This window comes from Chelonia mydas, chromosome 11, assembly GCF_015237465.2.
Source record: "Chelonia mydas isolate rCheMyd1 chromosome 11, rCheMyd1.pri.v2, whole genome shotgun sequence".
NCBI classification, from domain to species: domain Eukaryota; kingdom Metazoa; phylum Chordata; order Testudines; family Cheloniidae; genus Chelonia; species Chelonia mydas.
The window spans coordinates 36,537,899-36,564,516 of record NC_051251.2 but is presented as its reverse complement, the minus strand read 5'-3'; the positions used below and the strand labels follow the sequence as shown (position 1 = coordinate 36,564,516).

The 26,618-nt window shown below is 42.5% G+C and overlaps 1 protein-coding gene across 5 annotated transcripts in view; it reads left to right on the top strand.

The window, feature by feature from the left end:
• Window positions 1-26,618, top strand: part of LOC102936940 (sodium channel protein type 2 subunit alpha) — a 229,300-nt gene that overhangs the window by 54,873 nt on the left and 147,809 nt on the right. For 4 of the 5 annotated variants that reach the window (XM_043525375.1, XM_043525373.1, XM_043525374.1 and 1 more), the window contains exons 2-9: window positions 10,393-10,497; window positions 10,672-10,996; window positions 17,442-17,560; window positions 17,945-18,034; window positions 21,558-21,686; window positions 22,706-22,797; window positions 23,800-24,036; window positions 24,959-25,022. In XM_043525375.1, coding sequence (XP_043381310.1) covers window positions 10,724-10,996; window positions 17,442-17,560; window positions 17,945-18,034; window positions 21,558-21,686; window positions 22,706-22,797; window positions 23,800-24,036; window positions 24,959-25,022 — 1,004 coding nt within the window. In that variant the 5' untranslated portion in view covers window positions 10,393-10,497; window positions 10,672-10,723. The remainder of the gene's footprint in view (window positions 1-10,392; window positions 10,498-10,671; window positions 10,997-17,441; window positions 17,561-17,944; window positions 18,035-21,557; window positions 21,687-22,705; window positions 22,798-23,799; window positions 24,037-24,958; window positions 25,023-26,618) is intronic. The other variant, XM_043525372.1, reaches the window with a different exon arrangement.

Here is a 26,618-nt window from a genome sequence, read left to right as displayed (position 1 = left end):
CTGAAGACTTGGGATGCATTCGCCGCCAATACAGCTACTGGAAAAGTCTGTTAACGTGTCTGGGGATGGGGCGGAAATCCTCCAGGGACATCTCAATGAAGCTGTCCTGGAGTTACTCCCAAAGCCTTTGCAAAAGGTTTCTGGGGAGGGCAGCCTTATTGCGTCCTCCATGGTAGGACACTTTACCACAGCAGGCCAGTAGCATGTAGTCTGGAATCATTGCATAAGAAAGCATGGCAGCATGTGGTCCTGGTGTTTGCTGGCATTCAAACAACATCCGTTCTTTATCTCTCTGTGTTATCCTCAGGAGAGTGATATCATTCATGGTCACCTGGTTGAAATAGGGGAATTTTATTCAGGGGACATTCAGAGGTAGCCGTTCCTGCTGAGCTGTTTGCCTGTGGCTGAAAAGAAATCATCCCCGCTGTTAGCCATGGGGTGGGGGGGGGGGGTTAAAGTGATCATCCCAGAGAATTGGGTGTAGGGGGGGGGAGGGGTTAGTTGGGTTTGTGCTGCACGTTAACCTGAAAACATCAGCTCCTCCTTTTAAATGGCCAATGTGTCTTTTTCAATTTTAATCTCCCTTTTTTTTTCCTCCTGCAGCTGCAAAAGTTTCAATGCTGCAACTAGCATCTCTGTCCCAGACGCAAGCGAAGATCAGAAGACAAAAAAAAACAGACTCGCGATGAAATGTTCTCTGAGCTCATGCAGTCCACCCAAACTGAAAGAGCCCAGCAGAATGCGTGGAGGCAGACAATGCCAGGGTCCAGGAAAGCACAAAATGAACGCGAGGACAGGTGGCTGGAGCAACAGGAGAGGTGGCAGCAGCATGATGAAAGGAGGCAGGATGCAATGCTGAGGCTACTGGAGGATCAAACTGATATGCTCTGGTATATGGTTGAGGTGCAGGAAAGGCACAGACCACCACTGCAGCTCCTGTGTAATCAACCACCCTCCTCCCCAAGTTCCATAACCTCCTCACCCAGACACCCAAGAACGCGGGGGATGGGGGAGCTCCAGGCACCCAACCACTGCACCCCAGAGGACTGCCCAAGCAACAGAAGGCTGGCATTCAATAAGTTTTGAAGGGCAGTGTGGCCTTGTCCTTCCCTCCTCCACTACCCGACCCAGTGCTTCTCTCCTCTCCCACCCCGCCCAGGCTACCTTGGCAGTTATCCCCCTATCTGTGTGACAAATTAATAAAGAATGCATGAATCTGAAACAACATTGACTTTATTGCCTCTGCAAGCGGTGATTGAAGGGGAGAGGGGAGGGCGATTGACTTACAGGGAAGTAAAGTGAACCAAGGGGGCGGGTTTTCATCAAGGAGAAAGAAACAGAACTGTCACACCGTAGCTTGGTCAGCCATGAAACTGGTTTTCAAAGCTTCTCTGATGCACAGCGCACCCTGCTGCGCTCTTCTAACTGCCCTGCTGTCTGGCTGCACGTAATTAGCAGCCAGGCGATTTGCCTCAACTTCCCACCCTTCCATAAACGTCTCCTCCTTATTCTCACAGATATTGTGGAGCACACAGCAAGCAGTAAAAACAATCGGAATATTGGTTTCATTGAGGTCTAAACAAGTCAATAATCTGTGCCAGCATGCTTTTAAACGTCCAAATGCACATTCTACCACCATTCTGCACTTGCTCAGCCTGTAGTTGAACAGCTCCTGACTACTATCCAGGCTGCCTGTGTACGGCTTCATGAGCAACGGCATTAAGGGGTAGGCTGGATCACCAAGGAGAACTATAGGCATTTCAACATCCCCAACAGTTATTTTCTGGTCTGGAAAGTAAGTCCCTTGCTGCAGCTGTTCATACAGACCAGAGCTCCTGAAGATGCGAGCGTCATGTACCTTTCCCAGCCATCCCACGTTGATGCTGGTGAAATGTCCCTTGTGATCCACCAGTGCTTGCAGCACTATTGAAAAGTACCCCTTGTGGTTTATGTACTGGCTGCCTTGGTGGTCCGGTGCCAAGATAGGGATATGGGTTCCGTCTGTGGCCCCACCACAGTTAGGGAATCCCTTTGCAGCAAAGCCATCCACTATGACCTGCACATTTCCCAGGGTCACTACCCTTGATAGCAGCAGCTCAGTGATTGCGTTGGCTACTTGTATCACAGCAGCCCCCACAGTAGATTTGCCCACTCCAAATTGATTACCATTTGACCAGTAGCTGTCTGGTGTTGCAAGCTTCCAGAGGGCTATCACCACTCGCTTCTGAACTGTAAGGGCTGCTCTCACCTTGGTATTCTTGCGCTTCAGGGCAGGGGAAAGCAAGTCACAAAGTTCCATGAAAGTGCCCTTATGCATGCAAAAGTTTCGCAGCCACTGGGAATCATCCCAGACCCGCAACACTGTGTGGTCCCACCAGTCTGTGCTTGTTTCACGGGCCCAGAATTGGAGTTCCATGGCATGAGCCTGCCCCATTGCCACCAGGATGGCCAAATTGCCAGGGCCCGTGCTTTGAGAGAAGTCTGTGTCCATGTCCTCATCACTCTCCTCACCGTGCTGCCATCGCCGCCTCGCCTGCTTTTGCAGGTTCTGGTTCTGCATATACTGCATGATAATGCATGAAATGTTTACAATGCTCATAACTGCCGCTGTGATCTCAGCGGGCTCCATGCATGCCATGGTATGGCATCCGCAGGAGAGCGGAGTGGCAGCGGAAGTGGTGGCTGATGACCTGTGAGGTGGATTCATGAGAGCAGGAGTGCAGAGTTGAAGCGGGAGCCCATGAGAGACAACTTGGAGAAATTCGCTATCGAGACAAGAGCAGGAGAGCAGAGTGGCAGCAGAGGCGGTGGTTCGATGACGATGGTTAGCAGTCCTACTGCACCGTCTGCTGAAAGCAGGATGGCGCCCACACGGAAAAAAGGCGCGAAATGATTGTCTGCCATTGCTTTCACGGAGGGAGGAGCGACTGACGACATGTACCCAAAACCACCCGTGACAATGTTTTTGCCCCATCAGGCATTGGGAGCTTAACCCAGAATTCCAATGGGCGGCGGAGACTGCGGGAACTGTGGGATAGCTACCCACAGTGCAACGCTCCGAAAGTCAACGCTCGCCTCGGTACTGTGGACGCACTCTACCGACTTAATGCGCTTATTGGGGACACACACAATCGACTGTATAAAATAGCTTTCTAAAAATCAAATTCTATAAATTCGACCTAATTTCATAGTGTAGACATACCCTTATAAAAATTCATGACTAGAGTGAAATCATGCAGTTAGTAGATACATGAGCTAACCACTAATTTAATCAATACAGATGATTGCAGTGATATTTTGGCACTTACATACATTGCCTAAATGTTGCTTAATAAATCCAGTTCAGATGGATGAATCTGCAATAGTTAAGAGTAATATTTATTCACTGCCAAAGGGAAAATGTCAGTTCACTCACCAATGTAAAAAATAGCTGTTTAAGTGAGATTTATTAAATGTAATACTCAGACTTCGAAATATACAAATGTATATTATGTAATTGTAAAATTATTTTGAGAATTGGCCCTGTTTTGTGATTGAAGATTATTAAAATTAGTGCCTGTATCAAATCATTTGGAAAATCCAACTAGGGTTCTAAAGGAAAACACACAAGAACACATGAATGTGGCTGAAAACTCTTAATTTTCTTGGCCAGTAGCTGATAGTCACAAGTAAACAAATGCGTCTGTTTTGACAGTTTGCTGTTTTATATTAGCTATCCTAGTATCAGCCTCTGTCTGTGAAGCAGATACAGTACAGAGTCAGAGAATATTCCACAGTAAGCACTTGGGGTGAGGACAGGGGATGGGTTTTAGGTATGACCTTTTCAGGAAGGGTAGCTGAAGGCTAGAAAAATTGATAGAGACTCATAATCTTTTATAAAGAGAAATATTAACCACTTGATCTAGAAGGATGTTATCAGGTAATTCTTTTTAGATATTGATCATCATGGCATGCTTTGTGATTCTTTTGAATGTCTGGAAAATCAGTTGGTCTTGTGGAAATAGAAGGAATAGGGTTTCGAACTTTCTGATTGCAGAAAACTGAACACCCTTGCCCTCTGTCCTGCCCCTTATCTGAGGGCACCGCCCACTCACTCCATCCTCCCTCCCTCCATCGTTCGCTCTCCCCCACCCTCACTCACTCGCTCATTTTCTCCAGGCTGGGGCAGAGGGTTGGGGTGCGGAGGGAGTGAGGGCTCTAGCTGGAGGTGTGGGCTCTGGGGTGGGGTCAGGGATGAGGGGTTTGGAGTGCAGGAGTGTGCTGTGGGTGGGAGGGTGGGGCTGAGGAGTTTGGAGTGTGGGAGGGGGCTCTGGGCTGGGGCAGGGGAGTGGGATATGGGAGGGCGTGCAGGGTGCCAGCTCTGGGAGGGAGCTTGGGTGTGGGAGGGTGTGTGGGCTCAGGGCATTGCTTACCTCAGGCAGCTCCTGGGAAGTGGCAACATCCCTCTGGCTACTAGGGAGAGGCGTGGCCAGGCGATTCTGCGCACTGCCCTTGCCCGCAGGCGCACCGCCCCCATAGCTCTCATTGGTTGCAATTCCCGGCCAACGGGAGCTGCAGAGCCAGCGCTCGGGGCGGGGGCAGCCCACGGAGCCTCCCTGGCTGCCCCTGCGCCTAGGGACCTGAGGGACATGCCGGCAGCTTCTGGGAGCTGCATGGAGCCAGGTAGGGAGCCTGCCTTAACCCCGCTATGCTGCTGACCGAACTTTTAATGGCCTGATCAGCTTTAGAGGTTTATATTGAATCATGTTGTGTTTTGGAGATCTGGAGATTAACAGCAGTTATCATCACACCTGTACAAACATCAATATTACACATCACTGGGAGGGAGGGTAAGATTGCCCCCAGGGAGGTGAAAGTGTTGCCATGGCAAACCAAGGCAAATCCAAACTGTGCCCTAAGGCTCCTCTCTTTAAACTCCTTTGTTTGTCAAACAATTACATAACACTGAAAAGAATGAAAATTTAATAATTATGTAACAGTCATTCCAAGTAACAAGACCATAGGGAATTATGAGAGTCCAAAAAGGTGTTAGATTTATTGTTACTACACAAATTACTTTTAAAAGCAAAGCAAATGATGAAACTATTGGTATAATACATGAAATATGAAGTATAAATGCTGCAGATTAATACCATATTATGAAAATCTGCATATTGGTAGGATTTTTGAGACTGTTTAATATTACACATTGTATAGAACAGTGTGGAAATACAATACTTCTATTACAGTGGAATACTTTTAATTGTTACACCCTCCTGGAGTTAGAAAACATGCTTATTAAGCTATTTCCTTGATTAGCAGAGACTCAAAGAAATACATTGTATTGGGAGAGAATCACATTCATTTATTTAATTCTTTATAATATGCTCATTTTAAAAACAATTCAAGTATTTAAACTACTATAATAAGGTCAGACTGACTTACTGGGCAAAGAAGCAGAGAAGTAATGTGCAGTGAACAAGGGTTTACACTATACCTTCCATCTTTTTTCTAGCCTCAGAGATGAGGACGCTTTGGCCCCTTTAAGGATTACCCACCCCCGGCTTCCTAATGGGCCTGAGTGAGGGAGCTTTGTGACTGATTGATTGATTGTGTGTACAGAACGGTGTAGCATAAGATTGTTGGTTCCCAGGCATCCAAGGGAAAGGCTTTCTGCTAGGAAGAAAAGCCTCCTCCTCCCCATGATATTAGAGTAGGACTGGTTTGGTGGGCCTTGCAGTGGACTTCTGCTAGCCACTTGTATGGGGCTGGGAAGGAAATTTTCTCTCACAGCGTGGGGTTATTTCATTTCCCCACAGCAGCCCAAGAACTCAGTGCATAGAGTAGATTTTTAAATTCATTTTGTTGCAATTTGCCAAGTGCCCAGTGCAGTCACTTGTTCCATAGTAGGCTGATTCCCCGATGAAGTGGATTAGGTGAAAGCATCTCTGAAAGAACTTGGGGAACATTGGATGGGGCTCCTATGTCTGGCTCAATGAAGAGAAAACTCTCTCTCCCCCACTGCTTTAATGCTGGTAAAAGCGGAGGGCAATGCGTCCCAGCAACAGTGCTAGAACAGGTTGACCAGGTGGGTGGCTGGCAGTGGCCCTCCACCAGGTGGAACAGATTATAAAGGAAGGATGAATTATTGCTGGATAGTTGCAAGGTGTGTTAAACTACATTCCTGGCGTCTTGTATTTCTTTCTGCAGTGTCTGAGACAATAGGAAATTTACGTTAGCAAGCACAGTCCAGACCTGCATATTACTGTTAATAGGCTTGCAGAAAACAGTGTGTGCCACTTGAGTGGACTAGGGCCATGTCTACATTTACCGGGGATCGACGCTGCTGCGATCAATGCAGCGGGGGTTGATTTAGCGGTTCTAGTGAAGATCCTCTAAATTAACTGCAGAGTGCTCTCTGGTCGACTCCGGTACTCCACAGGAACAAGAGGAGTAAGGTAAGTCGACAGGAGAGCATCTCCCGTTGACGCAGTGCGGTGTAGACACTGCAGTAGAATCATAGAATCATAGAATATCAGGGTTGGAAGGGACCTCAGAAGGTCATCTAGTCCAACCCCCTGCTCGAAGCAGGACCAAGTCCCAGTTAAATCATCCCAGCCAGGGCTTTGTCAAGCCTGACCTTAAAAACCTCTAAGGAAGGAGATTCTACCACCTCCCTAGGTAACGCATTCCAGTGTTTCACCACCCTCTTAGTGAAAAAGTTTTTCCTAATATCCAATCTAAACCTCCCCCACTGCAACTTGAGACTATTACTCCTCGTTCTGTCATCTGCTACCATTGAGAACAGTCTAGAGCCATCCTCTTTGGAACCCCCTTTCAGGTAGTTGAAAGCAGCTATCAAATCCCCCCTCATTCTTCTCTTCTGTAGACTAAACAATCCCAGCTCCCTCAGCCTCTCCTCATAAGTCATGTGTTCTAGACCTCTAATCATTTTTGTTGCCCTTCGCTGGACTCTCTCCAATTTATCCACATCCTTCTTGTAGTGTGGGGCCCAAAACTGGACACAGTACTCCAGATGAGGCCTCACCAATGTCGAATAGAGGGGAACGATCACGTCCCTCGATCTGCTCGCTATGCCCCTACTTATACATCCCAAAATGCCATTGGCCTTTTTGGCAACAAGGGCACACTGCTGACTCATATCCAGCTTGTCGTCCACTGTCACCCCTAGGTCCTTTTCCGCAGAACTGCTGCCTAGCCATTCGGTCCCTAGTCTGTAGCGGTGCATGAGATTCTTCCGTCCTAAGTGCAGGACCCTGCACTTATCCTTATTGAACCTCATCAGATTTCTTTTGGCCCAATCCTCCAATTTGTCTAGGTCCTTCTGTATCCTATCCCTCCCCTCCAGCGTATCTACCACTCCTCCCAGTTTAGTATCATCCGCAAATTTGCTGAGAGTGCAATCCACACCATCCTCCAGATCATTTATGAAGATATTGAACAAAACCGGCCCCAGGACCAGCCCCTGGGGCAGTCCACTTGACACCGGCTGCCAACTAGACATGGAGCCATTGATCACTACCCGTTGAGCCCGACAATCTAGCCAACTTTCTACCCACCTTATAGTGCATTCATCCAGCCTATACTTCCTTAACTTGCTGACAAGAATACTGTGGGAGACCGTGTCAAAAGCTTTGCTAAAGTCAAGAAACAATACATCCACTGCTTTCCCTTCATCCACAGAACCAGTAATTTCATCATAAAAGGCGATTAGATTAGTCAGGCATGACCTTCCCTTGGTGAATCCATGCTGGCTGTTCCTGATCACTTTCCTCTCATGCAAGTGCTTCAGGATTGATTCTTTGAGGACCTGCTCCATGATTTTTCCAGGGACTGAGGTGAGGCTGACTGGCCTGTAGTTCCCAGGATCCTCCTCCTTCCCTTTTTTAAAGATTGGCACTACATTAGCCTTTTTCCAGTCATCTGGGACTTCCCCCGTTCGCCACGAGTTTTCAAAGATAATGGCCAATGGCTCTGCAATCACAGCCGCCAATTCCTTCAGCACTCTCGGATGCAACTCGTCCGGCCCCATGGACTTGTGCACGTCCAGCTTTTCTAAATAGTCCCTAACCACCTCTATCTCCACAGAGGGCTGGCCATCTCTTCCCCATTTTGTGATGCCCAGCGCAGCAGTCTGGGAGCTGACCTTGTTAGTGAAGACAGAGGCAAAAAAAGCATTGAGTACATTAGCTTTTTCCACATCCTCTGTGACTAGGTTGCCTCCCTCATTCATTAAGGGGCCCACACTTTCCTTGGCTTTCTTCTTGTTGCCAACATACCTGAAGAAACCCTTCTTGTTACTCTTGACATCTCTTGCTAGCTGCAGCTCCAGGTGCGATTTGGCCCTCCTGAAATCATTCCTACATGCCCGAGCAATATTTTTATACTCTTCCCTGGTCATATGTCCAACCTTTCACTTCTTGTAAGCTTCTTTTTTATGTTTAAGATCCGCTAGGATTTCATCGTTAAGCCAAGCTGGTCGCCTGCCATATTTACTATTCTTTCGACTCATCGGGATGGTTTGTCCCTGTAACCTCAACAGGGATTCCTTGAAATACAGCCAGCTCTCCTGGACTCCTTTCCCCTTCATGTTAGTCCCCCAGGGGATCCTACCCATCCGTTCTCTGAGGGAGTCGAAGTCTGCTTTCCTGAAGTCCAGGGTCCGTATCCTGCTGCTTACCTTTCTTCCCTGCGTCAGGATCCTGAACTCAACCAACTCATGGTCACAGTAAGTCAACCTAAACGTTATTCATGTAGCTGGAGTAGTGTAATTTAGGTCGACTTATCCCGGTAGTATAGGCAACGTGTGCATTTTATCTGTTCTTAGTTACTGAAATACATGACACTCTTCTGTTTTCTGGCAGTTGTACAAGTTCAGCATTTCTGCTGTTGCATTTGACTTGTGCAGCATTCATCATGGTGATAATTAACAAAAAAGAGTACTGTTTTCCTTTTATCAAGCAGTATGAAAGATTAAGAAGTACATCTCATGATGAATAGTTAAATATATTTGAATATTAGGGCTTAACTACACAATTAGTTTGCAGCTGGGGGGTGTGAATCTAATAGACACTAGTCTGCCGCAGTTTAACTGTTCGTGTGGACCCTGCTTATGTGCATTAACAATTTGTTAATGGTCTTTGTTCTAATCCTCTAGAATATTGGACTATATCAACTGAACTGTTAATGTGCATCAGCAAGGTCTATATGGACAGTTAGAGTGAAGCAGGCTAGTGCAGGGTAGATTCGCAGCCCAGCTTGTCATGAACTTAATGTTCATGTAGACAAGCCTTTAGTATTGGTTCAAAATATATTCGATATTTTTAAAGCAGAGTGGAAAGTAATCTGCTATCAGTTATAGTGGATGTCCAGTGTCTCAAATAAAATAACTTTACAGAAAACTAACTGTGAATATTCTGAAAAGCTCCCAGGGCATAAAAACAGGGCTGTTTTGGAAACTGTTTTCCAACCGTTGGACCTAATATCACAAGGACTTAACTACGTGTTTAGCTTTATACACTCTGAGTAATACCATTGATGTCAATGGAACAACTCAGTGTGTACAGTTAAATACAGACACAAGCCTTTGTGGGATTGGGGTCTCACCAATGGCAACTGTAATAAATTATTTTTTCTTAACGGGGCTGCTGGAATTATTGGAAACAAATGGTATTAGTCTTTATTACTTACAACATTCTGAACTACAAAAAGTAAAGCTGATTGTCAAGTTATGAACTTTTCATAAACAAAAGTATGATGAGATAATGAGAAGTTGGCTTGATCATCAGAAGAATTCAGTACCCATGGGTTCCATGGAAGCCAATGAGAACTGCAGGTAGTTAACACCTATGAAAATCAGGCCAAGTATATGCAGGGGGCACGGCACAGTTTACTGTGACGTATAAGGCTGTCTGTCTGTCTGTAAAGACAGATCAAGGAGTTGTGAAACTAGCAATGAAGATTGTATGTATAGTCTGATTCTGTTTTCCTGACTTTTTAAAATTGTATTGTTTTGGGTTTTCCTCAGGCAGGAAAAGTAATAAATTTCATGCAAATTTGGTCATGGTCTCTTGTTAACTTCAGTGGCTTCAGCTGTGAAGTCCCTATTGCTTCCCCTCCAGTTTTGCCAAAAAGAATCAGTGTCACTATGCCAAAGATACAATTTGAATGGAATGGAAAAGCTTAAGTGGTTAGCTTTTTATTAGGTAGCTGTGAAATAATTTAAGTCCTTTATGGTACAATGCTTTAGGAGAGGGTAGGAGGCAAATAACAGTAATTGTAAAGATTTTAGTCATTATTTGTAGCTGTCCATTCATATTTTAAGTAGGTAACTTAAATACATACCAGAAACTAATAGTATGTATTAATGGCATAAACTTTATTATTTTCAAGGGTTTGATTTCTGCTTTAGATCTGATCCTGCAGGACCTGCTACTCAGGAGATAAATCCCATTGATATTGTGGCAGAAGTGGATTCTTATGCAGTGATCTTATGCAGTTAGGTACCTAGTTTCCTCAGGTATCTTTTTGAAAAACCTCAATAAATAGTTTACATTTTCAGTTACTGGTAGGTAAAACCAGATAAGCCATTAAATAAACTTCAGGGAGTGTTTTGATTTTTGTTCCTGTTGCATTCTTGTTTTCCTAACTTTTTTTTTTCTTTTCCTCTAGAACTTTTTTATACAAGAGGCTAAACGTTAATTAAAATTTGCAGAATGAAAAGATGGCACAGGCACTGCTGGTACCACCGGGACCTGACAGCTTCTTCTACTTCACTAGAGAGTCTCTTGCAGCTATTGAACAACGTATCACTGAAGAAAAGGCTAATCGTATCAAACAAGACCATAAAGATGATGATGTCAATGACGAAAATGGTCCAAAGCCAAATAGTGACTTGGAAGCAGGAAAGACACTCCCATTTATTTATGGTGACATACCTCCGGGAATGGTGTCTGAACCCTTGGAGGACCTGGACCCATATTACATCAATAAAAAGGTAGCTGTTTACTAAACCTATTCTTATGCTGCATCTGTTGAATTTAATGCACTGTTAGACTTTGAAACCTGCTGTAGTATGGGAGTGGCCAGCTTGGCAGCCTCAATGAAAGTCATGTACGTCCTGTGATGTCACATACACAAATTGATTTTTGTGGCCACAGTATGAATTTATTTGTAAATGTTCCATTTTTGGTAGGATGCGCTGCTTTTCGGTGATGACCATTGTGATAGACCCAGGCCAGTTGGGTACAGCAGAGTAGCCCTATTGGGATCCAGGAAGTGGGCGGGCAAAGCCCGCCCACTGCTAAAGGATCCCCCCCCAGCCTAAGGGGGGGGTCCACAGGACCTGGAAAACCAAACAATTACGGGGGACAACTAATGAATAACAGGGACAGGAGTGCGGTCAAAGGGTCAAACGAAGGGAACCGGATGGGGACACCGAGCAGAGGACCCGGACAGCGCCCACTGCTCCTCAAAGGCGTCAAGGGAGTCAGTGGACGCCGCCCAGAGGAACTTTGCCCGGAGGCGTGAACGGACAGAGGATCGGAAATAGGCCCCACAGTCACAGGAGACTGCATCGGCCAACCTCCTCACCCTGGTTTTATAGATGGCCACTTTAGCCAGGGCCAGGAGGAGGTTGACCTGCAGCAGAGTAGCCCTATTGGGATCCAGGAAGTGGGCGGGCAAAGCTCGCCCACCGCTAAAGGATCCCCCCCCAGCCTAAGGGGGAGATCCACAGGACCTGGAGGCCAAAAAATTACGGGGGACAACTAATGAAAAACAGGGACGGGAGTGCGGTCAAAGGGTCAAAAGAAGGGAACCGGACGGGGACACCGAGCAGAGAACCCCAGACAGCGCCCACCGCTCCTCAAAGGCCTCAAGGGAGTCGGTGGACGCCGCCCAGAGGAACTCTGCCTGGAGGCGTGAACGGACGGAGGATCGGAAATAGGCCCCGCAGTCGCAGGAGACTGCATCGGCCAACCTCCTCACCCTGGTTTTATAGATGGCCACTTTAGCCAGGGCGAGGAGGAGGTTGACCTGCAGCAGAGTAGCAGAAGGCAGATTTTCTGGCCACTGGATTAAGTTTTCTGTTCCCTAACTGACCAGAGTAGGGACTGTTCCAGGCTAATGAGAACACCTGACTCCAATTAACTTGCAAAGAGTCAGGTGAGGCCATTAAGCTAATGTGACCACCTGACTCTAATTAAGGCCCCTCTAATAATATAAAAGGGCTCACTCCAGTCAGGCAGAGAGGAGCCAGAGGAGAGGAAGTGTGGCTGAAGGGCTGGTTAATGAAGACACCCTCAGGTCACTGGTAAGGGAATCCTAAGGTAAGGGTGAAGAAGGGAGAAGCAGGAGAGCTGTGGGGAAGTGGCCCAGGGAAATGTAGCGACTCTGGCAGTAAAAGGTTGGCTGCCAACAGCTGCTACCATTAGGGTCCCTGGGCCGGAACCCAGAGTAGAGGGTGGTCCCGGGTTCCCCCCAACCCACCACTACAGAAACACTTCATGGGAGGGGAAAACAGGCCCCTGTCAGGACAGGAGGCTAAACTGTTTTGGCATGAGGCCGTAGGAGCAACAGAGACTGTGGGAATTCTCTCACCAACCTCCATTGCTGGCTTATGATGAAAAAGGCTCAGTAGACTGTATCGCTGGCCCTAGAGAGAGAAGGGCTACGTGGAGGGTTGCAGTGAGCCTCTGAAACTAGCATAAACCACCTGGAAGCGCGGGACACACGGGGACAAGGTCGGAGTTCTGCCACACCATATATTCCTCAGAGTGCTTGCCATCTGAGTAGGGGAGGGAGACTGGTTTGCCTTCCTGCTTATTGCTTCCTGCTCCTTGTTCCTGTTTATGTTCTGGTTCCTGTTCCCTGGACTCAGTTCCAGTTTGTGTGTGTACACATAGTGTTGAGTATAGGTGCAGCTATTCAGTGCCTGCTGCTACATACCTGGCATTTGAACAGTTATATTTTGTTCAGGCTGTTGCTGACTTACCTAGTTCATGGTAATTACAGGTTTTGATTGACCACCTACCTGCGTGTTTCCCTTCAATTTCCTTGTGTTTTGGGATTGCTGTTCTGGGGTGCACCAGCATGTAATGTTATGGCGACTAATGCTTCTATTCTTCAGCCTATGCTGCCTATGCATCGTTTGGCTGTTGACTGGTGATGGAAAATTCCAAATAATGTGCAGATCCTGCAATTTTCCACTGTTTAGGCTGTGTTGACATTGATATTTATGATGGACTCTCAGAGCCCAAGTCCTTCTTTGATGCGGCTGTGCAGAGTCTCAACAAGTATTTTGGGACTGGAGATTCTATTCGGCTAAAGAGGAAAATGTTTTTTGATGGTCGACAGCAGCCCAACAAAACTGTATGTGAATTTGCATGTTTGCAGTGGTTGGCCCAGGACTGTGAATTTGGGGATGGTATGATCATGCTCAGGGATATTTTGTGATTGGTGTAGCAAATGACCAGTTGGGCGAATGGTTACTGGCCGAAAAAGATGCTGGAATTCTAACTTTTGATCCCATGGTTGCTAAGAGTGTGGCATTTGAGAGGGCTCAAAATGAAAGGGGTTCTGTGTCTCAGACTGCTGCTACCTTTTTGTCTACGCTTAAACCATCAGCCACGCTCCCTACTTCTGTCTTCCAGAATCGTATGACACAGGTACTTCTGCCCCACAGCTTCGGCAACAAAAGTTAACAGCTCCTCATTGTTTCCACTATAGTAGTGTGGATCACTTGGCCAATTTCCCTGCTCGTCTAGGTAGAACTGCTATGTGCTGGGCTTGTGGGAAGGAAGGACACTTGACATTAGTGTGCTGTTGTGCTCTGTTTCACAATGATCTAAGGCCTCAATTGCATACTGTGAATGTGAAGTCGCATTAGATCACCTTTACCCAGGACCCTAATATTTTCTTTATGATCTTCTCATATGGCAAGGTGCTAGAGCTGTTATCCTGTATTGTAGAAATTAATGGTACACTGCTGAAGTTCATGGTAGACAAAGGTGTTGTGATTAGTGTTCTCCCCTTTGGGTTAGTTCATAATCTGGACATTAGCCTGACTACAATGATTATGAAAGCTTGGAAATTTGTATGTTTTGCAGACAGTGGATGAAGCTGTATGCTCTGTGCTCTACAAAGGCATAACCCTGACTTCAAAGTTTTATATTGTTAAAGGCGGGGCTACAGATGTTCCATTATTGTCCTGTGATCTGTGCTTGCAGCTTGGTGTTATGCATAAATTAACACAGGACACCTAACATGTGGTTATGTCAGCTAGAATAGAAAAGGATATCCAGTGTATTGTTCAGCGACCCAGTGATTTATTTAATGGTAATAGTGTTTTGTCCATGGAATATGTGTATTCTCTGCAGTTGAATTCAAACACCAATCCCTTTGCACTGCCTGTATGTCGTATATCTCCTGCATTTGTGGACAAGATCTGAGCAGAATTGCGGCTCATGAAAGATAATGGTATCATTTGGGAGAAGGGTTCACAGATTGGAGCTTACTTACATGATCTTATAAAAGAAAAATGGTGACACTTGAAATACACAGATTTTAGGGCACTTACTAAGTATGTGAAACATGAGTAGTTTCAATTGCTAGTGAAAGTGAAAAAGGAAAAGTTATTTACTTGTTCCCATAATATAAGAACGAGGGGCCACCAAATGAAATTAATGGGTAGCAGGTTTAAAACAAATAAAAGGAAGTTCTTCTTCAGTCAGCGCATAGTCAACCTGTGGAAATCCTTGCCTGAGGAGGTTGTGAAGGCTAGGACTATAACAGGGTTTAAAAGAGAACTGGATAAATTTATGGAGGTTATGTCCATTAATGGCTATTAGCCAGGATGGGCAAGGAATGGTGTCCCTAGCCTCTGTTTGTCAGAGAGTGGAGATGGATGGCAGGAGAGAGATCACTTGATCATTACCTGTTAGGTTCATTCCCTCTGGGGCACCTGGCATTGGCCACCATTAGTAGATAGGGTACTGGGCTGGATGGACCTTTGGTCTGACCCAGTATGGCCATTTTTATGTTCTTATGCTAACCTTCAAAGAGATGACATGCCGGATTTTTGTTGTGTTGGATTACCGATCTGATTATTGGCAGATACCTGTGGCTGAAAGTTCACAGTGGTTATTGACTTTCAGCGTGCCATTTGGGAGGTACTGGTATCAACGACTCCCTTTTGGCTTAATCTCTGCTTCTGAGGTATTTCAGAGGGTGGTCTCTCAGCTCCTTGATAATATCCAGGGTGCATATTGATATTTGGAGGACACTGTCTTTCCAAAGACCCTTCCTGAGCATAATGCTATTCTGGATCAGGTGCTAACTCAACTCCAGTACGCTGGCAAAACGTTGAATGTGGTCAAGTGCAGTTTGCAAAAGATCCTGTAGCGTTTCTAAGGCATTCTCTGTCAGCCAATGGCATGAAACTGATACCAGAAAGGCTACAAGTTGTTGTTTTGCTACCATTACCCACTGATCATAGCAGTTTTTGTTTCTTGGCCTGGCTTAATACATAGGAGGCCATCCTCCATTTTAGTATCTTTGCCAAGCTGCTGTGGAATTTAATAGGGCCGGGGACAATTCTTTTGGACTAAAGAAGCAAAGCAGTGTTTTGAAACCCTGCATCAAGCCTTCTGTGGGATCCAATCCTGTGCGTATTTTGATCCATGGAAAGCCCGTAATGATTCAGACTGATGCATGTAATTGGTGTCAAGTGCAGTTGTGCACTAGGAGGCTGGTTTATATTTGCATCCTATACACTCATCCCAATGTAATTTATATATTATTGATTCTTCAAACTTCTCCGTGTTTCTATATATATGTTGAATAATTTCAGTGCAAGGGTTGTTTCAGCTAATTAGCTGTTGTTTTCCTTTCTGAATACTTGAGGTTAAGTGGTGAAATAAGAGATATAGGTGTGCAGCCCAATCCTGCAAATACTTACACAAGTAAATAATTTTATTGCTGTAAGTATGCCACTGATGTCAATGGGACTACTCACATGAGTAAAGACACTGACATTGTATGTGTTTACAGGATCAGACCTGTGAAGAGGAAACAAAGATTTTTTTAAAAAATATACATTTCCAACTGGAAAATTGACTTTCCCATATTCAAAATAGTACCAATAGAAGAAGACTACCAAGGTGACTATGGAAGCCATAGACTGATGATGAGATGGAGGGGAAGAAATCATGAGAGAATGCAAAATGGGAAGTTGATGCAGAAGATTGTGAAACAAAGCTGAAATCAGTTTGAAAAAAGAAAACAAAATTAGAAGCAAATTGTGGCTGTGCAGAAATGAACACAAAATAATAAAATTATGCTTTAAATACATAATCAGGAAGAAATTGAGAGAAGGAAGGAATTTATAATTTAGGAACAGGTTATAGTCTATAATTAAATCCATACACCATCTGTGTAGGATGGAATCTACAAGTAAGAAGATATAAACAACATGAAATAGTAAAAGAAAAAGAATGACTTCCTCCCAATTCAGTACTGGAGTTTAACAGTCCTACTGGATCAAAAGTAAACGTAAAGGATCAAAGGAAAAAAATAGAACTCCAATTTTTAAGAAAATAACACGAACCAGAAAAAAATCAGTTTCTCAATCTGACAATAGTAGCAGGCAGAATTCTAGAAATATGAACAAGGAAAATAGTCATAAAATATCCCACAGTTTCTCTATGACTCTGTTTGACTCTGTCTCCCAAGTGTCTACCAGTTCAAAAATGTTTATATGAACAGTCCTAATGGTAGTTACATTGTGCCACTGAGAAGACAATAAATCCATAAAACACCAGGGTGTGTCTGCTACACAATTCTAAAGTGCTGCAATGATTAAGTAAGATGAACCTAATATCAGAAAGTACTTGACTTGTACAAATGGCCATTCAGGTGTTCAAAACAGGTATTATTTGAGAACTAAAGTTCCTCTTTGGACATTCAATTGGACCATGCGTGTCACTAATATCATTGGGTTCATTTTTCACCTTTAAAGAGAGATTAAAGTCATGCCACTGTTTGGTTACAGTGTAATCTTCTTGAATTATATTTCTCAGAGAGAGAGAGTCTGTCTGTCTAATACTTTGCCTCCAGTTTGTATTATTCTATCATATATCAGGTAAATGTAGAAATAAAGATTTCTTTTAAAAGAGTGAGTGAGACCGTGAGTATCTTTTTTTTAATTATTATTACTATTCCTGCTGAAATTTTTGACCTGATGCTTGTTTGTGCAAGTAGTTCCATTAAACCATGAAAAGTAAATGGGACCACTAACATGAATAACAGCAGCAGACTCAAACTGGGTGTTTATAGCAATGCTGTATATCAGGCAACATAAACATAACTAACAGTGAAAATTACTTAATTGTGATTGAAAATGTTTGTTCATACTTTCTAAATGTATATTTTCCTTTTTCCAGACTTTTATAGTATTGAATAGAGGGAAGGCAATCTTCCGATTCAGTGCCACACCTGCCTTGTACATTTTATCTCCTTTCCATCCTCTTAGAAAAGCAGCTATCAAGATTTTGGTTCATTCATATCCTTTTCATGTAGTTTGTTTAGAATGGGTATGTTTTTAATATTTAGTAACATTGGGTTGTTTTAAAATTGAAATATGTTTTTGTTCTTAATTTCTCTTCTTAGAGTAAATCTGAATTAAATTAATCACATTGGTTGAACCACCAATTAAATTCAGTGGAAGAAAGAGATAATGTATACTCCTAGAATACAGAATAAGCATAAACAGCCACTGTTTTAACATTTTTCTTATAACTTTAATTGACAGTTACTTTTATGAAATTCCTTAATTTGTATCATATACATTTATTAACAGTCCATATCCTGGGAAACTGCTTACATTTCATGTGATATAGTTTCTTGCATTTAAGTTGTCATCATATGTTCCTTGACAAAAATCTACATTATTCAGCATACTTATTATGTGCACTATTCTGACTAACTGTGTATTTATGACATTGAGTAAACCTCCAGATTGGGCAAAGAATGTAGAGTAAGTAAAAATGATGTTATAAAGTATATATTTGCTTCACAGAGATGTTGAGAATTAACTAATTAATGTTTGTGCAATATTTGAAAATGTAACATGATGTATCAAGAGCTGAACCTTTTATTTATTTATTTATTTATTTATTTCTAAAGTTAGACCTTTGCTTTGCCACCCAGCTCTCTTTAGCTTGAATTACCACATATTATGCATGGCAGACTCTGGTGGAAGCAAGGCTGTGACAGTGCCATAATTTTAGCAATACAAAGTTCTCTTCACTGTTGGTATAAACCACTTATCTACTGAGATATGTTCCTCTTTTACTTAGAAGGAAGATAGCTATTCAGAAGAAAAATAATACAATTAGTCTCCCTAAGATGCTTTTCTTGGCTATCATGAACCACCTACTTTTCTTTAAATATAAAAATTAAAAATGGGTCACTGACTTGAATTCAAGCAAAGGGCAAATACATGCCTTACAGTTTTTTCCCTGATGGGTGTTGCCAATGTATCTAATTCTTCCACAAAGGGAAAATAAAATATTCCTCCAAGACACTTTCATGAAAGGGCAACTCCTCCCAGGACCATTTTCTAAAAACCTCTGCTAGCCCCACTGTAGTCCACAGTATAGGAACAAGTCCAAGTGTGGTGCACTTCATCAATTCTCACCTAGAACACAGTCTCTAGTGTCAGTGCAGATCAGCTCAAAGCATAAAGGGGTTATAATTTTCTCCTTCACTCTTCCACTCCAATCCTGAATGGATCCTAGACAAGAATCTGCTCCCAAGTGTTCATATGACTTTGTTAGATCTGTCAACTGCTTTTGATGTCTTTGATTATGAGGTGTTATTGCCTTGCTTTCAGACTGTAATGGGAGTGGATGGGTCTGGTTTTGGGTGGCTCCATTCCTTCCTTGCCTGATCATTTCTAGAGGTTGGAGTTGGGCATTTACTCATGATCTTATTGACTTCAGCAGGCTTTGGATCAATTTCTAGATCTCTATCTAATCCAACCAACTAGTGTTGTCAAATGTCTTATCCAGTGTATGTGTGAGATTGACCCTTGGATGAGAGCTAGCTAACTGAAGCTTACTCCATGTAAGACAGAGATGAAGCTGTTAGGTTGAGGGAAGCTTCCAGAAATTATGGTGAGGACCATATTTTCCAGGCTTTTCTTGAGTGTGTGTTCATCATTAACATAAACAATCTGAGGATATTATTAATGGCCAACTGCCATTAGACAATCATATATCAAAAGTCTCTTCCTTCAACTTCATCCAGACAGGAGATTGTGATAGCTTTTATTAGATGTGACCCTTGCTAGTATACTCCAGGCCCTGTTCCTCAATGCTGAATTACTTCAGTGTGCTCTGCGGTGCTCTACACCTCAAGTCAATTCAGAAAGTGAAACAAGTGCAGAATGCAGGAGTCTGCTTATTGAATCATGTTTCTCAAAGGAGCACATGATGTTGGAGCTTCCTGATCTGCATTGGTTGCCTGTTTGATTCAGGATGGAATTTAAGGTGTTACTTTTTATAAATAAAGCCTTAAGCATCTTTGGATTTGCCTGTTTTCAAAAACTCTCTCTCTGTTTGGACAAGAAGGGAAGTGAAGCCTCTCAATATAAAAGAGGGAGCTGCTAATGGAGAGCCTTGGGGAACCATCAGTTCTGGAATGTACTTCCACCTCAGCCCTGACAGAAATAGCCCAGGTTTCTTCAATTTCAGGGCATGCTCAAAGGCCCATCTCTGAGACCTAACACCCATTCTTAATCCTGGATGGAAGAAAATTGACTTGAGGTTGTTTCTGTTGCTTCTTATTTTTTTTAACAAAAGCAACTTGAGGTCATTTTTAGACATTTTTAAAATGTACAAGAAGACGTGTTATCTGTCACTTTACAAACTGGAAAGCTCTATAAACCAGCCTTTCAGGAGGGGATGCAGGGTGTGGGCTCTGGGAGGGAATTTGGGTATGGGAGGGCGCTTGGGGCAGGGGGTTGGGTCATGGGAAGGGTTTTGGGGTGTCACATCTGGGTGGCACTCACCTCAGGCAGCTCCCTCTCTGGAGAGGCCCAGGCAGGCAGCTCTGTGCGCTGCTTCCACCCACAGGCGCCTCCCCCACATCTCCCATTGGCTGAGGTCAATGGTCCTAGGTGAAGGAACAGCAATGGGGGCTCTACTGCCCCCCCCCCCCCGTGAGCGCTGGCTCCACAGCTCCCATTGGCCAGGGACCATGGCCAATGAGAACTGTGGGGGCGGCAGCTGCAGGCGGAGGCAGCGCTCAGGGTTGCATGGCCACGCCTCTGCCTAGGAGCATTGACCTTGGCCAATGGGAGCTGTAGGGGCGGTGCTTGGGGGGCAGCGCGCAGAGCCACCTGGCCCATGCCTCTCCAGACATGTCGCCACTTGCGGGGAGCTGCCCGAGGTGAGCACTGCCCAGATCCAGCACCCTGAAACCCCTACTGCACCCCTGCCCCAAGTCCCCTCCCGCACTCAAACTCCCTCCCAGAGTCTGCGCCCCAGCCATGACCCCCATCCCTCTTAGTTAACTGGAATTTTTGACTTACCAGCAACCCTGCCCCCCGCATTCCCCAACATGCTGTATAACAAAGCTTTTACTTTATATTGTTTTTTCTCACCTTCTGAGCCCTGTCCATTTGGACTTATGCTAACCAAGGATGTTGTATTTACAGACAGATATAGATGAAAAATAGCAACATCAAAAATAATTTAAACTTTCTTTACCATTTCTAAAATATTTTTTCTGTAATATACTTAGTCATACACAAGACACATTTGTGTAGGGAGGTATAAAGATTTTATCTTCACTTGTTTGAGACAACCTGCATAACTCTAACTTGAGGATTTGCCATTTGTGAGTAATGCCCTCAACTCTTGTTGAGAAAACTTGATATCATGCACGTTTATATATAATATAGCTATGATAATTTTTTTTGTCGTTCTGCATTGTGTGAACAACTTTCTTTGGCTGGAACCGTCTTTGCAATCCATCAGTGCTGTTCCTTTCTTGGCTACAGAGGTAACTGAAGAGCAGTATAACTGCTCCTCCTTCATAAAGTGCTGAATGTACTGCCTCTGTATTGCACCAAGTCCCTGCCAACTCATGTAATGCAGATGCAGGAGTTTAATCAGGATGTCTCCTGGCCAGCCACCAAATAACTGGAGCAAGGATTGTGTCTCACTGAGAGAGTGATGTATGCAGATGTATGTACTGCAGATGTCAATGGTGTAACTCTTCTTTAGGTAAACAGATTTTCTTGCCCAGACATTCTTTGAGCTCTGAATTCACTTAAAAAAAAATAAAGGAGAGAGACACAAAAATGATGTTAGTTAGAAGGCACTGGAATCTTGTAGTGTAGGTTTAATGAACTGTCTACTAAACTTGATCCAGTAGCAGCAAAGGCAGTATATTTAAAAATTAATATTTTTGTATGACTCTCCTTGTGATTATACTGACACATTATTTGTTGATTAGGGCCATCAACTTTTCCTTGGATGTTTTTTTCTCAGGTACACTTTTACTGGAATTTATACATTTGAATCCCTTATAAAAATTCTTGCAAGAGGCTTCTGTATAGATGGTTTTACTTTTCTTCGAGACCCCTGGAACTGGCTTGATTTTACTGTTATTGCATTTGCGTAAGTAAAGTAAAAATTTAAAAAAACTGACTGTGGTTTGTCAGTTACTTCAAAAAAAAACCTGTTTTTGCTGTATTTAGAGTGATTTGTAGCCAAATCTTGTTACATCTTTTACACACTTACATAATGTACAGCAGAAATGATATTCACCCACTAGTATAAAACAGAAGTCATCCTTCTATCTTCACTGCATAATGTAGCCAACCTAGTCTACATTAATTAGGTTTTCAAAAATAAAATCAGGGTTGTCCACTTCATTTGAAATTTACATTTAACTGGTAGTCCCTAGAGCTTATTAATATAGGGCAAACTCCAGTGAAAGGAGAATATATTAATGTAATTGATTGGCTTTAAGATCACCAAAAAGGTCTAGATAAAAGATCCAGGTAAGTAGCATAAGCACTTGTAATGCCAACAGACCCTGGTCATCAAACCTAGGACCTCTGTAGCTTAGTACATGAGCCTCTACTGCATGAGCTAAAAGCCAACTGGCTGTTAGCTAAGGCTGTAGAGCCAACTCATTTTATCTCTCTAAGTGGTCTTGGTGCCACTAGATGGGACAGAACACCACACATAGGAGGTGTGTGGGTTACACATTGCCTGCGTTCTGAATAACTTTAATCCTACAGGCATGTAACAGAATTTGTAAACCTAGACAATGTTTCAGCTCTTTGCACTTTCAGAGTATTGAGCTTTGAAAACTATTTCTGTAATCCCAGGTAAGAAGTACCTGGGGAGTTAATAAATTGCCTAGGGAGGTTGTGGAATCTCTGTCATTGGAGATTTTTAAGAGGAGGTTAGATAAACACGTGTCAGGGATGGTCTAGAATAGATAATACTTAGTCCTGCCGTGAGTGCAGGGGAACTGGACTAAATGACCTCTCAAGGCCCCTCCCAGTGCCACAATTTTATTATTCTAACTATAAGGTAGTAGGTCAGGTGTTAGGCCCCAGGTATCTCCAGCTGTTTAATTTTGTGTGTACTGTCATTGTGTTTGTGTGTGAACTCCCCTATTACAGATATCTGACAGAGTTTGTGGACCTGGGCAATGTCTCAGCATTGAGAACATTCAGAGTTCTCCGAGCATTGAAAACAATATCAGTCATTCCAGGTGAGAGCTAGGTTAAACACTGAGGCTGACTTTAAGGGTTTTATGGGCTTTTCTATTATACTTGATCCATTAGCAGTAAAGACAGTTCTTTTAAAAATTACTGTTACTGAGTGACTCTCCTTGTGAATTCTCATGTTTTTTAACATAAGTATTCTTGCTTCCTGGCCTTTAGACTTTTATACACACACAAAAGAGGAGTCCAGATTTTAAATTTGACTTAAAGATTCCTTACCTTTCTAACATTTTCTTTTAACAATCAGCCTTTAAGTTTAACAAATTCATGCATGAGAAAATTGCAGTATGCAGCCTGTGTAATTTTAATCTTAGGATGTCAAATTTCTCTCCTCCATTAGAATCCAAATTAATTATTTTTTACTTTTTCTTACTACTATGAAATTTAGCATTTATTGTAGGGATGCGTGTGATTGAAAATTTCAATCCGTTTTTTTTTTAAAGTTGAATCACTAATAAAGAGAAAGGAATAAGATAATAAAGAATAGCACGGGCACTGCATGAGGTATTTATTATCTTAAAATGCCTTTCTTTACCAAACCATCTCCAGTTTGATAGGGTGCACTATAATACAATAGCTAAAATTTACAACATAACAAGATCTTTACTTTTGCTATACCAATGTATTGTGTCATTGAAAAAGCAAATGTTTGGAGCAAGAGGCATCAGCAAAAAAATTTAAATTAGAAATATTTTTCTTTACATGGAATTCATTTAAAGTACAAATAATAGTCACTTGTTTTTCTGTGAAAATAAGTGCTTTGGAATATGTGCCACTAATTTCCATTCATACTTTCAAATTAACCAGTGTTTAGCTAATCATTTTTTTCACCAATTATGAGACTTATTGTGTAAAATTTTAATTTTAAAAACATTGCAACCATTTATGTAGAATGATGCATGAAATCTTTAATAGCTAGAACAACTCATATTAATTTATGTCTAAAATAAATTTTTAAGATCACAGTAAAAATCCCTTTCTGTTTGCAGGCTTGAAGACTATTGTGGGAGCCCTCATTCAGTCTGTGAAGAAGCTCTCGGATGTAATGATCCTGACTGTGTTTTGTCTGAGTGTATTTGCACTAATAGGGCTGCAGTTGTTCATGGGCAATTTGAGGAATAAATGTTTGCTGTGGCCCTTAAATGTATCTTCTTCTGAAACTCGATTTGCTCCATTCTTCATTAATGACACATTGTTTGACTGGAAGGCGTACATTGAGAAGAAAGGTAAGAATTACTGCTATAAGTTGTTAAAATGTTTATGGTTGAAGTTTCCTGTCGACTTACCTTACTCTTCTCAGGGAGCTGGAGTACTAGAGTTGACCAGAAAATGCTCTGCCATTGATTTAGCGGGTCTTCACTAGACCTGCTAAATCGACACCCACTGCATTGATTATAGCAGCACTGATCTCCCCAGTAGTGAAGACAAGCCCAAGAAGGATTGTGATTTCAAGTATGTTTAAGCAGTAGGAACAGATGTACCAGAATGCCTAGAAATAAAGATCAGATTCCCTGAAAATCTGTCATTAAGCTCAGAATTCTTTCTAAATAAAACTTTTATATTTTTTACAATGTGTGGTAACTTGAATTATAACTGTACGTTGATATAAGCTCCCTTTGGACTTGTCTATCAATAAGCTCCTTTGAAATAGCTCTCTTGCACTGCTAGTGACTATAGTATTCATTTGCAGAGACCTTTCCTTTAAGGAATAGGCCTTTGTGTTGTCTAACTTCTGAGCAAAGACTGACTGTACAAGTTGTATGAAGATTTTATGAAACATAGTATACTAGAATCAGTCAACACACAAGTATGTTTTATATGTGAGTATATTTGTGCACCATTCTATCATGCATGCCTTTTAGTAGTTTGAAATGAATGAGAAATTAATATTAACTAGAATATTAACAATAAGCTATATTTACAGTTGTAGAAACGTTTGTCTTATTTTCTTGAAGTGCACTAGTTTAAATTCTTATCTTGACAGTAAGCCTAATCTCTTATGTTTAAATAACTAAATTTCGTGAGTCAATTTTCTTCTTAGCAAAATGGGTTTTACAGCTACTGATGTTTATCATACAGCACTGTAACTAAATGCAGCATTCCTTTCGTTCAATATTATAACGTTTTAAAATCCTTTTTTCTTAATAGATCATTTTTATAGTTTAGACGGACAAAAAGATGCCCTGCTTTGTGGTAATAGCTCCGATGCAGGGTAAGAAATGTTGTATGTTATACTGTGACTTTGTATAAAAAAGATGTAACCTTTTGGCAACACAGCCGAAATCATTCATTTAGCTGGCTAACTGCACTGTCAATCAACCTATATTCTTTCATATTAGAAAACATCTGAACTAAGTAGGTAAAAAATTTACAAAATATTTTTAATATCAGTTTGCTTTCTAGAGACCTGTATTGGACTTGAAAATTCAGTTTCAGCTGACAGCAGTTGTACTATGAATGACTTAAAATATTTGTCTCCATCTCTTCCTTGTTAGACAGTCTTCGCAGTTGGCATTTCCCATCTCCACAGCAGCTAGAGGGAGATCAGATCTTTGTTCTGAGCCTGGGCTTAAGAAGAGCTCTGTAGAATTCTCAGCTTCCAAACTGCACACATGGCAGCCTCTGGGCCTCCTTTTGTAGCAGAGCTTTCACAGGATTTTTTAAAGATTTGTAACTAAATGTCTCCCAGTCTATTCACTGGCTTCAAGGTTTTTCTCCTTAAAACTGTCAAAACAAAAAAATATTTCCTTTTGGCATTTTGACGAGGGTTTGAAGGACAGCCCCTCTGCTCCCCCTCAGAAATGGCAGACAGACAACACAGGGAACCAAAACGGTAAGAAATGTTTCCCCATTGCTCATCCTTACATACAATAGCAGCTGCCAGAACAAAAATGATGATCCCTGCTGGCAAGGCCTATGCTGAGGCATTTGAGCAGTCTCCAAGGAAACTCAGCTAGTGCATCAGGTAAGATCTGCACTGAAATGGCTAGCAGTCTTCCAAGTACATAAAAGGTTGTTATAAAGGGGAGAGCAATCAGTTATTCTGCTTATCCACTGAGGACAGGACAAGAAGTAATGGACTTAAATTGCACCAAGGGAAATTTAGGTTAGACATTAGGAGAAGCTTCCTAACTGTAAGGATGATTAAGCACTGGAACAACTTACCTAGGTTATGGAATATCCATCACTGGAGGTTTTTAAGAACAAGTTGGACAAACACCTGTCAGGGATGGTCTAGAATTCTAGATAACATTTGGTCCTGCCTCAGTGCAGGGGACTGGATTAGGTGTCTTCTTGAGGTCCCTTCCTGTCCTACATTGCTATGAATTTATGGTTCAGTGGGCTATAAGGAAGTTTCCACTGATCAGACCAGGCCAGAATTAGCAGCATGGAAGTGGGGGGTAAATTCCAGTTTTGTTTCTCAAAGTAATTTATAAAGCCCTCAATGGAAATCAGCCAATTCAAAAAAATGGGTACTTGAGATTATCAGAGGAGGACATTCTGTAGAACTGATTCACTGTCCCAGGGACAAGTTTATCCTTTCCCCAAAGTTAAAATAAACCAACAATATCAACAACAAAAATACTTTGTAACATCAGAAGATGAAAGATGCAATAGTTTCTCCCTAACACATTAGAGCAATACCCTAGAGAGACAGATACTTTGGAAAGTCCACAAGATTTTTTTGTAATACAAAGAGAAATTATTGTTTTTCTAGGTTTCTGGTCTCTCAGTAAATCCACAAAGGAATTAATATTCCAGATGGAAATTCTGACATCCATTACTACAGCATTACTCCCATAAGATT